This window comes from Callithrix jacchus, chromosome 5 (genome assembly GCF_049354715.1).
Source record: "Callithrix jacchus isolate 240 chromosome 5, calJac240_pri, whole genome shotgun sequence".
NCBI classification, from domain to species: Eukaryota; Metazoa; Chordata; class Mammalia; order Primates; family Cebidae; genus Callithrix; species Callithrix jacchus.
This window is the reverse complement of record NC_133506.1, coordinates 157,998,248-158,012,779: the sequence shown is the minus strand read 5'-3', so window position 1 is coordinate 158,012,779 and position 14,532 is coordinate 157,998,248. Positions and strand designations below refer to the sequence as shown.

Genomic DNA, 14,532 nt, shown 5'->3' with positions numbered 1-14,532 from the left:
GCACAGAACCAGGAATTGCAGGGCTGCGTATTTTGTTGAATGCTGCAGACTTCCTGATAGCTCTCCGGTTTGTCCTGCACACAGACTGGCTGTCAACACCTCTTGGATCCACTGCAGTTCACTGCCAAGATACTGATGAAAGAAATCATTCTCTCTGAGGTTCCAGAACACATGCTGCTCACTGACCCCTCTATCCCCAGTGGCATGACCAGCAAACGTTGCTTAGTCTGCCTCTGATAGCTGCTGCTCACTTTTCTATTTGGTTTTCTTTCATCGGCAACGCACTCTATATGTTTTCTGGAGGTTCAAAAGGCAGTTGAAAACAAAAATGAGGAAGAATGATACAAGGAACGCCTGCTAGTTACAACTAGTCCTCCTTCCTACATGACAGTCAGGCCATCTAACAGTAAATGAGTTCTTGCAATACCATATCCCAATGGTCGCTGCTAAAAATACCTGTGATTTCTTACATTTGTTATTACATGAAACTGCAGCTGGATCTTTTCCTCTGATATAGAAAAATAATAAGGTGTTTTAAACAACGTATTTGTGGAAGGAGAGAATAGATTTTATATCCCATCCTATCCCATTTTATATCCCATCCAGGCAGGTGGATCATGAGGTCAGGAGCTCAAGACCAGCCTGGCCAAGATGGTAAAACCCCGTCTTTACTAAAACTACAAAAATTAGCCGGGCACAGTGGTAGGTGCCGTATAACACTTGTGGGATGGTAGACAAGTTATGAACTTATCTCCGTGGAGGATTTACGAAGCACTATGGTGCAATGGTTAAGAGCATGGGCCTTTTGCCAAATCTCAGCTCTGCCCCTCACTAGCTGTCTAACTTTGGACATAACACAGCCTCCCTATTTCCTCACCTCATGGTGCTCTTCTCATGGAATTGACCTAGGTAGGGTATTGGGAAGTAGGCCCAGCAAATAACTCAGTAAACATTAACTATCATTGTTTCTTCCTCATTTACTACCCAACAAAGCCCCTGGTATGGAATGAGTACTCAAGAAAATATTTGTTGAGTCAGGGAATAAAGGGTTGATGTAAGGCACAAAGAGATGAAGTGCTTAATGTGCATATGGAGGACCTGCCTTATTAAATGCTCAAAAGCTGGTAGCAATAAGATCTTTGAAAGGCAAATACTACCGTGGACTATAAATACACCTGTAGTTTATTAGTGGTTGGAATAGTTATCAAATGGATAATCATCTTTCAGAAAATACATCTACAAATTTCATGTAATTCATGATTTCTTAGCTGTACTCAAGTGATGTTCTGTCTTTTGCTATAATGCAATCTACATCATTCTAAAGGTCCATAAATAAAAGTGGAGTGTGTATGGAACAGTTATAGGCAATGTACTCATTGTAGAACTTCTATGAGGCTACCCTTCATTTTAATCTGATTTTCATTCCAGGTCCTAGCATGAATTCCATTACCATCTTTAATGACTGAAGGATGCGGACCACACACAGAAGGCTTCCCGACTTTCTATCACCCCAGGTTACTAAGTAACCATGTGAAGTGAACCAAGTAAAGCCTATGAGCCTTTGTAGAACTGCTGGTAACCCCACATTCATAGGAAATAATAGTGCAATGAAAAAAATAACAAGAAAAAGAGTTCTTGACAGTTTAGTATCCAGCTTAAGAAAAAAAAAGGCAGTGGGAAAAAAAATTTAAAAATCTTTTTCCACTATTAACTTTCCCAATGCTATCCATGGGCCGGTTGTGAGTGAAAAATTAAATAAACTTACCAGGAATGGGAACTCAGGTAAAAAAGAGGTAAACCTGGCCAGGCATGGTGGCTCACGCCTATAGTCCCAGCACTTTGGGAGGCAGAGGCAGGTGGATCATGAGGTCAGGAGTCCAAGACCAGCCTGGCCAAGATGGTAAAACCCCATCTTCACTAAAACTACAAAAATTAGCCGGGCACAGTGGCAGGTGCCTGTAATCCCAGCTACTTGGGAGGCTGAGGCAGGAGAGAATCGCTTGAACCTGGGCAGCAGAGGTTGCAGTGAGCTGAGATCGCGCCACTGCACTCCAGCCTAGGCAACAGAGTGAGACTCTTGTCTTAAAAAAAAAAAAAATAGATAAACCTATTCTTAATAATTGGTAAGGTGCTCTGTTTGTTAGCTATCATTTTCCCTATGACTTATTTGCTATAGGTTCAAGTCGAAAGCAGAGTTAAGACAAATGTCTCCCTGATGATAAGACAGACTTGATGTGCACGTGTGCACAGAGAATGTCCTTAAACAGAGCGCGGTGAGAGCGCTCAGCATACCCGAGGCTAAATACAAAGCATGTGAAGCACAGCCAGGTGGAGGCTCATGCAAAGTGAAGATGGAAGCAGAAGCTGTGGGTGAGGCTGTGGGGGACCGGCGCCCCTGCAGTCAGAGCAATCTCAAAGACGGGGAAAGTGTCCTGTGAAACCCCAGTCCTCTAAAGTTAAAAGGAAAAAAATATATTTTTAAAGTCAGGGGTAATTAATATTCAGAACCAAAACATGTCAGGGGAAATAAAAAAGAAAGGTAGGGGGTTGTGGATGCAGCAAAGGTACAGCGGGTGCGTGGGTGCGGGGGGTGGTGTTGGGGTGGCAGCGGTGTAGACCTGTGCATAGAGGTCTACTGTTTAAGGCTCTTGAAATTCATGAACTGGTAAAATTTCAAAATAATCATTTGGAGACAAGCATAGGGTTACTAACTTTTTACTTTGCTAACATTTTCCTAGATTCCTACCTTACTTGATAATCTCACTCAATGAAATCTTTTCTACCCCATGCAAATTCTATTGGCCTAGATGTCTATAGAATACATGGTACCAAAACCATATAATTGCTTCCCAGATGCTGCCATTTTTATCAACATATTAAATATTTTGTGCCAATGATATTGCTGCTTAAAAATACCAATACACTACCAACTTTATTTTCCACGTATATGAAAATCAAATATGACCTTGAATTGGAGTTGACAAAAGGTTTCTTTTGTTTGGGTTGACTCTCAGTTTTATTTAAATGAAGCAAAGCAGAAGAAAATTATTAGTATTTAACAATTTGCTGTTAGTTACAAAGAAAGGTCACAACACTAATGTTTCAGAAGACTTTTATCTAGGGATAAATTACAGATTTGTCTAAGCTTATTCTAAGATCTAGTGGCATTTATTTTTATTTCATAACTTATTAGTGTTCTTGCCAATTTTTATAACAGAAAAAGATCATATGTGCACATAAAAGTCTTACAGAGATAAGTACCTGGACACAAACCTGTTGCTTGTTTCTTTAGCAGTTAGAGAATTTTAAATCTCTAAGCTCTAAAACTAGATCAGTGAACTAAACTGATATTTTAATCGCTGTACAAGAATTACAAACCTTTGCTAGAAAATAAAATTTTAAGACAGAAATAAAAAATTAAACTTACTTATAAAAGAAGTTTCTCCCAAGTAACCTCTGCGTTTAAGAATGACATCTAGAAATTTGGAGTCCTCATTGATCAGGTAATATTCCTTTTCGAAGGAGATCCATGCCCAATTCAGACGAAAATGCTGGTTGGTTAACTTGTTTCCACCTTGAAAATAAAAATGTAAAGCCATACATCAGTGCTTTTTTGAATGAGTGAAAATTAGTGCTTTCTTAAAAATTCCACAGACTGCTTTAATGAAGCAACACTAAGAATCAATACAGCTACTTAGTTTGACACACAACTCTAGAATATGTACATGGAGGTACAGCTTACAGTCTAGGAACTATTACACATAAATTCAATCGCTGACATAATTCTTCACGAATGTTTTGCTGTTTTAGAAGGGGAAGTAGGTAATGGGTAGAGGCAATTTAGTTTAATCCCAGAACTAAATATCCCACTTGCAGGATAACTCACTTCCCACAAGGTGCCGCTGGAGAGCAAGTTTTCTATTCGGAGGGCTGCAAGGCTCCTTTGTGATGTTCTTAAAAAAACACAACTTCACAAATACCTTTTTCTGGTTCACAGAGCAATTAGGTGGAAGGTTTTAATTATAACCACTTAAGGAAAAACAAATATCCCTTCTCCGCCTCCCTTCCCCACTATATTCCACTCCATTCCTTAGAGCAAACAGACAGTTCTTTTCATTGATTTCCATTCCACCCTGAAGATAAGGTTTTCCCCTCCCATCTTCCCACCAAAATGGAGCTGGCTGCCTATCAGGAGAAAATAAACCTCGCGTGTGATCGCTCTAATGTGAAAGCGACTATGTTGGGTAAATGAAAGGAAAAATGGTTATCAGCTGATCACTCTGCACGCATCCCTCTACTTCTTTTGATCTACACCAATTATTTCAGAGTAAGGTGAGGTTTACAAACAAAGGCATCAGTAACGTCTTTTAAGTCTTTCTGAAAGAGGCTGTGAAAAAAAAAATGCCCAAGTAACAAACACAGCTAGAGGCACAATTTTCATTCTAGTTTCTTCTCTTTGCAATTCACATAGAGTTTCTCTAGATAAAAAGAAATGAGACAGGAAAATCTCAAAACTTTAATAGACCACAAAAAACTCTACACAAAGGAAAATGCTGAGTGAGAAAAGACAAGAAAATACGTTTGTCTTTGCTCGAACTTTTAAAAAATAAAATCTGCAGCAACTTTGAGCTATTAACTTGTTGTGTACTGAAGATTAACGAGAATACCCCGTGCAAGTGAGACTATGTAGCGAAAGTGTTTTCTTGTTTACTGTTGTTTGACTTGCAAATTAGCACAAGCCTTTTGGACAGCTATGTGCCAATGTGCGAAAGGGGCAAAAAGATGGTTATATCATTCAGTCTTGTTAGTCCTTCTGTGGGATTTTTGCTTTAAGAGAAGCAAAATATATATTTGTAAGAAACTATTCGTTGCAGTATTTTCTATAATAACTCCAAACCTTAAAAACTATCTTATAGTGTATCAAATAAATAACATGTTATTCGACCACTAAACAATAAATATGAAATTCTTGTTGGAACACTGAAAACACTTAAAAACACAACAACAAAATGGTACTGACGCCGTGAATGCAGCTACATAAAATGAGGCACGACACAGGTGAAGCTGCCTGGGGTTTTAAATGATGGGATTATGGACTCAACTATAAAATATAAATAGATTGGAGAGCAGGAATTTTGTGTCAGTTTAACAAGGAAATTCATTCCACATTTTGCCCTGATGAAACTTATTACGCCTAATATCGGCTGCACCCTGAGTGCTGTTCTGGAGAGGAGAGGCCATGGGCTGGGAGGCTCTTCAGAACGGGAGTCCAAGGTGCACTCGCATCAGTTCTAGCTGCTGTCTGACTCTGAGCAAGTTACTTCTCTAGACCCGTTTCCTTTTCTGGAGTGTCAAGTGAGGGCGATGCTAATTAGCACCCGTGATTTCTTCGAGGGCGATGCTAATTAGCACCTGTGATTTCTTCGAAGATCGACTCAGATAAGCCATACACACACACACACACACACACACACACACAGTACCCTGAGGTCAATAGCAGCATTCAACAAACGCAAGCTCACTCTGCCCTGCCACACCACGAACCCGCCAGCCCACCCTGCATGCCCGCTGTTGAACTACCATTCGTCTGCCTTACACCTCCCGGAGCTCATTTCGCCTTTGCCTCTCTTGCCTACAGCTTTTGCCCATATCAAGTGGACTTTTCTTTGCAGATTTCCAGGTTCATCCTGGCCTACCCTGATTGTGCCCCTTGCACTCCAATCTGCTCATCTGGAGGTAAGCCAAGATTCTTGCAGCTCCGGGGATTTGCCACCCTCACTCTTCCCATCACCCATGTCCTCTTGCCTAAAATGAGGACCCCTATTCTTCCTTGGCTGATGCTTTCCACTCCTTATCGCTGCTCTATCCCCCTGCTTGTGAAGCAGCTGCAGCTGCTCCAGCCCTCTCATCAATTTGTGGTTCTGCAGCTGTTCTCTTATTGATTACTCTGTATAGTTGTGCCCTTTGGTGGGTATCCTCTCATATTTAATCGCATTAATTTACTAATTGTACTAAATTGCACTAATTTACATCAATAATTGAGAGTATGCATTCTTTCATTATTGCCAATACTTATTCTCATTGTTTTTAAAATATATTTCTAAACAGCATTGTATATGTTCCATTAATTGGAACATCATCTAGAAAGTAATGGAAAAGAGAGAATAACACGTACTTGATTAAATGAGTACATAAAATAGCTCTGGTGTCAAAACAAATTATTAGATGAAAACAACTTTATGCTACACTCCTGTCCACTGTCAAATGTGGTCCCAGCAAGCCCAGGTTTCATTCCAAACTTCTCGTCTTGCTCTACCAAGTCTTTCCTCGTCCATTCTAACACCTATGGCTTCACATCCCATCACTTCCCCTTGAAGAGAAATATCCAGCCACATCCAACCTCTTAACTGTTTTCTGAACAAAGGTGGCTGGTTTTGTATGTGTGGTGTCTTCTGCACAGGACAGTCTTCGTTTTCCTACTTTTCTGAAAATCCCTATTCCTCTAAATTTTAACAATTCTTAGCTAATTTTAAGAAATGATTCAACCTTTTCCTGAAATATTCCAGAAAATATTACTCTCTTGTAAACATGGCACATTTTAAGACTAGGCTTCTCTCTTCAATTTTATAAAACAGCAAGCCCATTGCAAACCCCTGCACTCTCTACGCCTTCATTCTGATTAATTTTTCCCTCCAGTACTTTCTAAAATTTTATATCATATATATATACACACACAATTTTTTGGTTCATTTTCTGTTTTCTCCCACTGTAACACATGATTCATGAAGTTGTGGAGCTCATTATACTTGTTAGAAAAACACCTATTGCATCAATCAGAAACTCTGAAGTCTTGGTTGAAAGCTCAGTGGCCCTTCATTTACTCAGCAATATAAATTTCCTATGTCAATGTAACATATCTCTTTCATTACTGAATCTTTTTATTTTCTAAACAAATAATTAGTTTAATGACACCCTTTCTAAAATGTTCGCATGTTTCTTGAAAGATTTTAAGTAACACATAAATGTGAATTCTTGGAATTTGTGTTTCTCTAAATGACACTTCCAGGTATTACTGATGACTAAAAGGCTGTTTAACCCTTCCTTTCCCTTTGTGGATGGTTTTAGACACACCTAATTTTGTCTCTACTTATATGTCTGTAAAAATGATTTTCAGTTTTGTGCCTATGTTCTGAATGGGCGAAGTTGCCAAGTTACTGGTAAATCGGAGATCTTGAATGACACATGGCTGAATAGTTTGCTAGTATTTGATATGTACAACCACCACCCTGAGATTTTACTTCAAAATTAAATTCAGAAACAATATAAAGAAGCTTTGCTTTGTAAGACAGGGAGATGGTCCAACGTAACTATTATAGAAAATTTAGAATTCCCACTGAAACTGGGATTTTAAACCAGAGAATATAAATGAAATACATATTTAACTAGAAAATCTTAAGTATATAAAGCTTAACTCTTAATGGAATTAAATACCTCCTAACTCTTCTGAACCTTACACATGTGAATTGGATTTGATTTCAGAATTTGTAAAATCTTAGGTACTTACTTATTTGAAAAACCGAGCTGTAACCTATTTAACTCCGTTTACTAAAACCGTGACCTCACATAATTGAATGCTGTATTTTATTTAAAGAATAGGAAGATACCTTATCTACTAATTTGTCACCTATCACATAAACTCTTCTAAAACCTCAATCAATGGAAATAATAAACGTTGACACTTTAACAAAAGCTACAGCTTACTCAATGTGAAATTATAGATGAAGCTAAATAATGTCAAAAATGGACATATTTTTACTTAAACAAAATTTGTTGCCGTTCCAAAGAAGATTCTGTCATCTATGGTGCACGAGGAGCTAGTCTCAGCATCTCATTGGAAAAAAATTAAACTCCATAACTCATGTCATAAATCCACACAACAGGTGTCTGACAGCTGATAACCAAACTCCCAAATGCTCTGTTCTCAAATCCTGACACCAAAGCCATTAAGGTTTTGATGAAAAGACCTCTTTTGAACTTTTCCAGCTGGTCTTTAGACTTCTTCATTTTCTTTTTCAATTCAAACTCAGTAGTTTTTTTTAGAATAACAAAGAAACCAATCTCCAATTAGCCCTCCCTAAAAGCTCAGGGCTGCCTGATCTCACTAAACACAAAGCATTTGATCTTCAATAATATGAAACTAGTGCCACAGTTTTGACTTGGGTTTGATAAAGGGGATGTGTTTATTTAGCTTTGACAGCAAATTTCTTCTTACAAATAGAAAATATTGTTGGTAATTTTTAGTTTGGTAAATTCTCATTTGCCAAAAATAAAGTTCATCTTCAAAGCTGAACTGAAAATTAACTATACAGATATTTTTAAAAGCTGGATGTGGTGCTTTAAATCAGCAATAGAAATAGATATTCATATGAGAAAAGATTAAGATAATAATACTATTACCTAACTTATTGGAGAAATTAGATTATTTGATTTTTTTATTGTTTTAGAGACAGGGTCTCACTCTGCTGACCAGGCTGGAGTGTCGTGGTACTATCATAGCTCTCTGCAGCCTCAAACTCCTGGGCGCAAGTGATCCTCCCATCTCAGGCCCCTGAGTAGCTGGAACTATAGGTGCAAGCCACTGCACTGGGCAGAGAAATTGATTTTTAAGCAGATTTTTAAAGAACTCTTGTTCTCTTGAATGGTAAGGATAGTGATTGGCAACCATGCAGCTACCACCCGGATTAATGCTAGTAATTATAGCGAAAATCTAAAGTTAAAGTTCAAATAAAGGATTCATTTCATTGCCATTTCTGTGATAGGATGTTCTTCCCTTGAACTTTGCATTGTCTTAGAATCTTCCACAGGAGAGTCTCCTCGAGCTTGTGGAATCCTGTCCTCTGGCCTCTAAAGTCAGACTGACTTTACTCTTTGCTGAAAAACCACCTGGTGCAGAGCTGAAGCCGACTTGGCTCTTACCCTGCCCCCAGGGGCTGGCATCCAACTGTGGGAGATGGCACAGGCACCTAGATAATGTGCACACGCTGAAGCCTGGCAAATGCGAGAGGCACTGATAATGAGCTGTGGGAGTCCACAAGCGTGAGGGATTACTGTAGCCTCAGGGGATCAAAGACAAATTCATGGAAGAGATAGTGTTTAAATGGGGGCTTAAGTACAGGGTGGTATTTGGACATTAAGAGAGATGGAGGGGAAGGCGTTCCTGGAAGATTAGGTATAAAACGAGAGATAAGAAATCAGGCAAAAAAAAAAAGGAACTTCAAAGAATTCAATGTGGTAGGCACTCAGGGCATTTACTAAATATTTATTTCCTTCTCCTTCTCCTGTTTAAAGGATTGGATATGAGAGACAAGATACATCCACACCTCGCCCTGATCAGCCTGAGGTGACAAGCTTGGAACTAAGAGCAGCTGCACCTTCGTGGAATTAATGAAGCTCCTGAAGAACTTGGACAGATCCAGAAAAATCAGCAGCGGGCTTTTTTTTTTTTTTTTGTAGATTACTTAATAATTTCAATAATGACTACTCCAACGGTAAGGTGTTCAAGAATGGCTGCTTATGATAATTGTTATATCATTTTCCTCCTTCCTTCTGAACACTCCCTCATCATTTCCACTGCCTTACACATTCTGAAAACGCAGCACAGGGGTCAGATCCACAAAGAAATACGAAGACTTGGTAGAGAAACGTAGAGAAAGAGGAATGGGGCTGGGTGCCATGGCTCATGCCTGTAATCCCAGCACTTTGGGAGGCCTAGGAAAGCAGATCACCTGAGGTCAGGAGTTTGAGAACAGCCTGGCCAACATGGTGAAACCCCATCTGTACTAAAAATAGAAAGATTAGCCAGGCTTGGTGACAGGTGTATGTAATCCCAGCTACTTAGGAGGCTGAGGCAGGAGAATTGCTTGAACCTGGGAGGTGGGGGGGGGGGGTTGCAGTGAGCCGAGATCATGCCATTGCACTCCAGCCTGGGCAACAGAACAAGACTTCATCTCAAAAAAACAAAGGAGTGGCATGACAAAGACCCAGGAAGTAGAGGGAAACAGGCATAGCATCACAGCACACGTGGGTTTCTGTTGGACACACACAGCTTGTAGAGATCTTTTGGGCCGGTTTCAGGAGAGGCATGTACAAGCACATCTTTCATGACCAAAAGAATAAATGGAGCTATGATACCTTAGTAATTGTCACACAAACTACACTGAATTGAGATCAAGTATGGATTATTTCATACGCTACTCAATATTCTTCTATAGACAGATAAGAAATGGCCAGATTACATGGGTGTGGAGATGGGCACTGGCAAATATATCAATGTTGACCTTAGCATCGAAGAATATCACAATCCACATTTTTACGTGTAATTTTGTTCGTTCGGGACATGATATGATTACATATATACCCATCCCGGGTATATAATGTGTATATATAATGGGTATTTGTGCACAAGTTTCCAAAGACTGAAATTCCTATCATCTACTATGCAGGAGGCTAATACATTGTTGATTCTCATTATTCTTGGATTCTGTATTTACAAACTGCCCTACTTATGAAAATTTATTGCTTAGCCTCATGGTGCTTTTGTGATCCTTCTCGAACATGTGCAGGGGGGCGTCAAAAAATTCTCATTGTCTGACGCTCTGTGCCTTCTTGTTTCAGCTCTTATGCTGTAAAGGTATCTTTTTCAAGTTTTTTTAGTGCCACGTTTTCCATATCTTTGTGCTTTTTTTCGGTGGTTTTGCTATTTTTAAAAATGGTCCCCAACCAGCCAGCTGCTGTGGCTCGTGCCTGTAATCTCAGCACTCTGGGAGGCCGAGGCAGGGGATCACCTGAGATTAAGAGCTCAAGACCAGTCTGGTCAACATGGGGAAACCCCGTCTCAACTAAAAATACAAAAAAAAAGGAAAGAAAAGAAAAAGCCAGGAATGGTGGCAGGTGCCTGTAGTCCCAGCTACTTGGGAGGCTGAGACATGAGAATAGCTTGAACCTGTGAGGTGGAGGTTATAGTGAGCCGAGATGGCACCACTGCACTTCAGCCTGGGTGATGGAGTGACACTCCATCTCATAAGGCCCCCAACCACAGTGCCAAAGCTTTGTCTGGTGTTCTTAAGAAGATAAGAAGGCTGTGATGTGCCTTACAACAAGAAATATTTGTGTGCTATATAAGTTTTGTTCAGACTGTGAGTGCCGTGTTAATGAATCAACAACATGTATCTAATAAGCTGTCTTTAAATAGAAACACATGGCTGGATGCGGTGGCTCATGCTTGTAATCCCAGCACTTTGGGAGGCCTAGGTGGGTGAATAACGAGGTCAGGAGTTCAAGGCCAGCCTGGCCAAGATGGTGAAACCCCGTCTCTAGTAAAAATACAAAAATTAGCTGAGCGTGGTGGTGGGCACTTGTAATCCTAGCTACTCAGGAGGCTGAGGCAGGAGAATTGCTTGAACCTGGGAGGTGGAAGTTACAGTGAGCCGAGATCACACCACCGCACTCCAGCCTGGGTGACAGAGTGAGACTCATCTCAAAGAAAAAAGAAAAAAGAAATCAATAGAATTACACATAAAACAAGGTTATAATGGATTGGTTGATGAAATGTGACCAGAGGCTCACAGAAACCTAATCCTGTCTTTCCCCTAGGAGCAATGCTTCAGTATTTGCTAATTCAGTATTCACTGTGATTTTACAGAAATGTAACTGCACTGAATAATTACAATCAACTGTTTTTACTCAGTAAAAGTCACAATAAGTTATTTTTGGGGGGAACAAAAAAATGGAGCACAGAAGCAGAAAAGTGTTTACCCCACACACATTTTGTCACCCTTTCATCAATCCCTTTTCTGTCATATGCTCAGGAGTGTGAATTGAAAGGACCCTCACTGCATTCTCAGATGGGCACCTCTGGCCTTCCTCCAGCCATGTGTCCCTGGCCACGACAATACTAGGATGTAGACACAGCTGTGGCTTGGGGGTGAAAGGTGTATTGGCTCCTGCATAACTACCTGCTGTAAATTGAGAGTATACAAAGAAAATTTGTAGGATTGTTGTTAACCTATAGGAAAGTAATATACATGGAATGAATTCCAATGAAGAATCACTCCTAATCCTACTAGAGGATTTTAGGACAATTCATTCTAGGATCTAGAAACAGCTCACATCTTGGGTTCATGTCTTCCTATGCTTTGGTAGGAAGCTGATTTTATTGGGCGATAAAGGAGCCTGCGGAGAGAGAACTTGTGGTGATGAAAATGGATATCAGGCAAAATAATGGACTCCATAAAAAAGTTTAATCATCTGAGTGTAGGGATTCCAAGTGTAGTATAAGTTTTCTCATCTCTAATTCTTGCCCAGGCTCCTGGGTGTATTTTTTTGGATCCCAGGGAAAGAAAGCAGTATAAGTGGAAATTTAAAGAGATGCTTAATTAATCTCTTTTTCACACCAGGAGCCAAGCAGCTCGCTTTTGGATACCCTTTTCCTTTGATAGAGAATAACAGAAAATATCACCTCTAGGTTATGCCTAGGGGTTCTTGGGGCCACCGGGAGGGTTCCTGCTATGGGGGAGCTGGGCATAGCTGATAGGATTTCTAGTAGAGTTGTGCAGATATTGTGCAACTGGGCTTACTATGGAGAACACCTATCCTTGGGGCAGAAGTGATCCTAAAAATAATCTTGACCAACCAGTGGCATGGGCTTTGACCAATCAGAACTGTCACAATATAGGCACTGACCAATCAAAACACAGAAAAGAGAAACCATAACACTCATGGAGAACAACTAGAATTCAAGTGCTGGTATAAACTGGCTGAATTCAGCTCAGCCTTGGGGACTCTGAAATGCCTGTGGAGGAGAGCTGGACAGATTGAGAGCCATGATCAAGGTGATTTTGATAATCTGCCCATTACTTCAATGCATCTCACAGCAACCCTGCAATTTAGGTATTTCCACATTCTACGCATGAGGTAAATGAGTGTCGGGTTTGACTACCCACTTTACATTCCAAGGGGTGTAGCATGCGGTGGATGTGGCATGCGAGTGCAGCCTGCTAATATTCTTGCTATACTTTCCTGTGTCTTCAGATGACGTCATTTAGGTGAATATCCTATTAGCACGCTACTCTAGCTTAATTATCATTTGCTTAACTTAATTTATAAATTAGTGCTACTGAAAAGAAACAAAACCGTCATCCGAGTGAGTTTCCCTCTACTATCAGCTCTGATACTAGCGAATAGTGAGGCCCTCAAATAAGTATTACATGACAAAGCAAAGGGCACGAAGGTCGGTTAATAAATATGTGAGACGGATTTATAAAAAATTAACACAAGCTACGATGTAAGACCCTCTGGTTTGATGAATGAATTTGGAGCCAAAGCCAAAATCCAGGGAAGCAAAAAGGAAAATCCTCCTTCTGGGCTGAATCATGTGCGTCATCAGGCCACCGTCAGGTTGGAATAGGAATCTGCAAGCCTGAGCCTGCCAATCCTCAGCGTTTCTCCAAGCACAGCTCCCTCCCCCAGCTTCAAAAATAAAATAAAATTAAAGAATAGAACAAAATTAAATTAAAAAGTTAATTTTCATCCCTGCAACAAAAATGGAAAAATAGGAAGAAACATGAATTCACATCCCCTCGCCTAGGGTTTAAGCATATTTCCTTCATCAAATCTGATTTAATTGGCTAACACTTTGCTTTCTTATTTAGAGGCTTACACTTAGTGGAATGAATGTTCAGCTGGTATGCATGCCTAGGATAAGGAATTCAGGTGCACACACACAGAGGACAAAGGACAAGGCAAACACATAATTGCAAGATGAACTCTCACTTACAACATTCAGGTTATTGGATTATCATTTGGAGTCTAAGTTATAAGCTAATTTAGTCATTTTAACACTGAGATGTGAGCGGCTGAGAATTATTTTTTCCTGAAAATGCACACTGTATTTTAAATGAGAACACAAACTAACTCAAGAAATGATTGTGTTGGTGAGTAATACAAATATATAAGCCAAGCATTCTGGAGTAGAATGAACACTGGATCGCATTGTTTCTCAATGCTCCCTTTTACCAAGATTCAGAAAGGTTGGGATTGGAGTAAGTTTATAAAGCATTTTAAATTCCCAGGATTCCACTCCTGATTTAGTGGTCTTTCCCTTTAACAGGATATAATCTCGAATGCTGTTTTTAAGCATAAGATTATTCTAAAATGTGTTTAAAATTAAATAAAATCATATGTGTCTATGTAATTTGGGAGGACTTCCTTTATTTTGTTTAAAGCAACCCAGATAGAATTTTTTAAATCGTTTTTTACCTGTATAGAAGTTAAACAGAAGTGAATTTAAAAAAATACTGTACTGTTATAGAAAAAATAACTGCTTTACCAAGAGTTAAGTGTGTCAAGGAGATCCACACCCTCTTCTCCCTCTGGGGAAGGGAAAAAATACAAAACAAAACACCTGGCGCAGCAAGATTTCATGCATGCACTGCCTGGAGCCACAGATACATTTATTAGATCTCTGGCAACACA

General features: G+C 39.7%; 1 protein-coding gene across 1 annotated transcript in view; it reads right to left on the bottom strand.

The window, feature by feature from the left end:
- FREM2 (FRAS1 related extracellular matrix 2) overlaps positions 1 to 14,532 on the bottom strand; it is a 195,824-nt gene that overhangs the window by 114,358 nt on the left and 66,934 nt on the right. Inside the window, exon 3 of the mRNA XM_002748988.6 lies at positions 3,428 to 3,574. Coding sequence (XP_002749034.4) covers positions 3,428 to 3,574 — 147 coding nt within the window. The remainder of the gene's footprint in view (positions 1 to 3,427; positions 3,575 to 14,532) is intronic.